Source organism: Beta vulgaris, chromosome 1 (assembly GCF_026745355.1).
Source record: "Beta vulgaris subsp. vulgaris cultivar EL10 chromosome 1, EL10.2, whole genome shotgun sequence".
NCBI classification, from domain to species: Eukaryota; Viridiplantae; Streptophyta; class Magnoliopsida; order Caryophyllales; family Amaranthaceae; genus Beta; species Beta vulgaris.
Genome location: NC_079202.1, coordinates 37,458,776 through 37,462,607, shown reverse-complemented (window position 1 = coordinate 37,462,607; position 3,832 = coordinate 37,458,776). Strand labels below are relative to the sequence as shown.

General features: G+C 40.1%; 1 protein-coding gene across 1 annotated transcript; it reads right to left on the bottom strand.

The window, feature by feature from the left end:
- Positions 1–2,131: 2,131 nt before the first annotated feature.
- LOC104897062 (uncharacterized) lies at positions 2,132–3,067 on the bottom strand. The gene has a single exon (XM_010683871.2). It carries the CDS (start codon positions 3,065–3,067, stop codon positions 2,132–2,134), a length of 936 nt encoding a protein of 311 aa, XP_010682173.2.
- Positions 3,068–3,832: the final 765 nt, after the last annotated feature.

The following is a 3,832-nucleotide window of genomic DNA, read 5'->3' as shown; positions in this document are numbered from 1 at the left end:
GCTGGAACCCTTGGACCATTGTGTATACTGAAAAAAAATCACTACTGCTACACAAGATTATATCGTCAGCAAAACAAAGGTGGTTCAATTTCACACCCTTACACCTTGGGTGGTACTTGAACTGGGTCTTCTCCCCCACTAATTTCAGAGTCCTTGATAGGTACTCCATACATATGACGAAAAGTAGTGGGGAGATAGGGTCACCTTGCCGCAACCCTTTTTTTCCTTCAAAAAAGCCACAACTTTGCCCATTTAACTGTATTATGAACTTTGGAGTAGTAACACACTCCATGACCCACTCAATGTATCTGCTAGGAAACTTTAGCCCAACAAGCATGTCCTTCACAAAACGCAAATCAATGGAGTCATAGGCTTTTTTCATGTCCATTTTTATAATGCACCCAGGTCTTGAGTTTTTCTTTCCATAATTTTTGACCAAATCTTGACATATCATTATGTTATGTCCTATAAACCTCCCTTGTATAAATGCCCTTTGGTTCTCAGCTATAAGTGTAGGGAGCACTTCATTTAATCTAGCTGCCATAATTTTTGTAATGCATTTATACATTACATTACAGCAGGCAATTGGTCTGAACTCACTGACACTACTTAGACATTTAATTTTGGGGATTAAAGTCAGGTTTGTAGTATTGAGTTCTTTGAGGAGTTTACCTGAATGGGAAAATTCTTTGATGGCTCTGGTGATATCTGGACCCACAGTGGTCCAAGCATCTTTGTAGAACTGAGACCCCAGCCCATCAGGCCCAGGGGACTTATCTCCAGGTATAGAGAAGATAGCCCATTTTATTTCTTCATCGCTGACCTGCCTCATCATAGCCTCTTGTTGTTGTAGGGTAAGCACTGGACCACCTTCTATGATTTCATTGCAGACATTTCCTCTATTCTCTCTACAAGTACCCAACAGGGCCTTGTAATATGACACAAAAGCTTCCTCCACTTGTGGTCCTTCAACCCACTCCCCCTCCATATTATGAATCCCATATACACTATTCTGAATTCTCCTTCTTTTAATTGTTTTGTGGAACATAGCCGTGTTTTCATCACCATTTATAGCCCAATGTATCTTTGCCTTCTGAGCTAAGAACATCAGATATTTTTTGTGCATCAATTTATAAGCCTCAGCAGCCTGTAATGCCCTGTCAACCATCTCTGCACTACGCCTAGTTTGAACTTGATTTTGACAATCAATCATATGTCTGTAGGCAGCATTATCAGCAACATGTATCTCATCAAACCCCTCCTTATTTATGGTTTTTAGGGCCCTTTTTATCTTCTTCAGACGTTGCACCACACTAAACATGGGGGTGCCAGCAACATTGCTTTCCTAGCACTCTTGAATTCTATTATGGAACTCTGGATCAAGGCTCCACATCTTGAAATATCTGAATGGAGTCTTGCCCCCTCTCCTTTTAGGGAAGATATTCACAATCATGGGTGAATGGTCAAAAATTCCTTATGTCATAAACCATGCCTCCGATGCATTGAATTTATCGCACCACAATTCATTACATAAGACTCTATCAAGTTTGCAGTAGACACTTTTTTCACAAGCCTGCTTGTTGTTCCAGGTGTAGAAACACCCAGTATGTTTCATGTCTTCCAATCCACAATTAGCAAGACATCTTCTGATAGGTATCATTTCCCCCTCTCTTACAGAGGCACCAATTCTCTCATCCCTGTTAAGAACACAGTTGAAATCACCCATTACTACCCAAGCTTTGTCCTCTCTTTACCCAATTTCCTCCATATCCCTCCAGAGCCTCTCCCTCAGATTACTACTATTGTGAGCATATACAAATGTACACGCAAAGTCATGTTGTCCAGTGGTGGACTTTACATTGCAATGAATTAACTGATTGGTAATTCTTTTTATGTCAACGTGAAATGATGAGTCATTCCACGCTAGCATAATTCTTCCACCAGGATGGTGTGTAAAATTGCAGCAGAAACACCAGCCTAAAAACATATTTTGATAAACATCCCCCAATTCTTTATTTTCACCTTAGTCTCAATGAGACTAACCAACCCTAGGGTTCTAGTGTTCATAACCTTCTTCACCTCATTTTATTTTTGAACACTCGAAATCCCCCGGACGTTCCAACACATAATTTTATCCATGATCCACTAGGGAGCTCCCACCCCCCTCATCCATTTTTCTACCATTTCCACATACACCATTGCCTACTATAACATTCTCTTCATTCTCCATTTCACTGAGTATTGCAAAGGAATTTGCAAGACTAGTCTCCACCCTCTCATTCTCCTTTCTTTTACTTCCTTTTTTGGATATCTGAAGGTCATTTTCCTTCATTTTGTCTGGCTGTGTATCAGGTTGGACCACAATACTTTGCACCTTCGGCCTCCATTGCTTTCTCACTTCCTTCCTACATTCCTCCGTATTATGACCCATCTTCTTACAGTGATCACATAGATCAGGTTTCCATTCATATGTCACACCAAACACCACATCAATCCCCTTTTCATTTATAAATGATAACTGATCTGGAAAATCTTGATCAATCATCACCTCAACCATAACTCTTGCATACATCAACTTATCCCTCTTTTCCGTTGCCTGGTCTGTTTTAAGAAATTTACCTATAGGAGAGGTTATTTTCTTCCAACAGTTTACTCCCCAATATTTGAAATCTAGATGCAGTTGGATCCAAATTGGGATGACAGTCAAGTCATCTTTCTGGACATTCATATCAGGTTCCCATGCCTTCACAATCAGAGGTTTACTATCAAAAAATGCCATGTTACCTAACAAAATGTTGTCTCTGTTCTCCATAGTAGTAAGCCTCACAATAAAAATACCCTTCCTAATCACAGCCACCTTATCTACCCCCATATTTCTCCAAATTTGACGGACAAAACCCTCCATTACAGCAGTAGGAGGATTAGCACCGACAATATAACAAATTAAAGCAGAGTTCCAGTAATCCAGTTCAGGTTGAATATCACTAGCATCAATTTTAATTTTCACATTTTCCATACATTCATTATCATCTCTAACATTCAGATTAGAGATTTTACTCACCTCCATTTCTGAAAATTCTAGAATCGGTTTAGGCTCCACATTCCTCAATCTCCTTATCTCACTACTGTTTGAGCTTCCCCTCTAAACATCATTGCCGTCAATCGAATGAATTGACGATAACCATTCCAAAAACAGCCTGTGCGTTTGCTGACTTTGTTGGATCTCCCTTAAATCCTCCTCCTCAGTTCGCGTCACTTGCTCAATTTCCATCGCCGATATTCCCAAAATTTCATCCATAGACCTTGTCTTCTTTACTTTCGAATCCGAACTCAGGCCTGTTGCCTTGCCATTGCGCACCACATTTTTCTGACTCTTCGAATTTCTGGCCATGGCTACGATGGTTTACATCGAGAGATATTCTGAAGAGAGAAAAAAGGGTTTTTCAAGTCAAGTCAAAAAACGAGTGGTGAATGTTTGGCTCCTTACTTTATCTAACTGCTAGTAGGCCTGATATATCCTTTAGTGTTGGTTTATGTGCAAGATTCCAATCAAATCCTAAGGAATCTCATTTAACAGCTGTTAAAAGGATTCTTTGATATTTGAAAGGAAGTGATGACCTTTGTTTGTTCTATCCTTGAAGTGACATCTTTGATCTAGTAAGCTATTCCGATGCTGACTATGCTGGAGACTTGGTGAATCGCAAAAGTACATCGGGTATTATCCAGTTCCTAGGATCAAGCTTGGTTTCTTGGAGCTCAAAGAAACAAAACACAGTTGCTCTTTCCACAGCAGAAGCTGAATACGTGGCAGCTGCCGAATGTTGTTCTCAGG

Bases quoted from the DNA above. Each gene is read 5' to 3' on its own strand.
- LOC104897062 (XM_010683871.2), bottom strand. From the start codon at position 3,067: ATGGAGGTGAGTAAAATCTCTAATCTGAATGTTAGAGATGATAATGAA.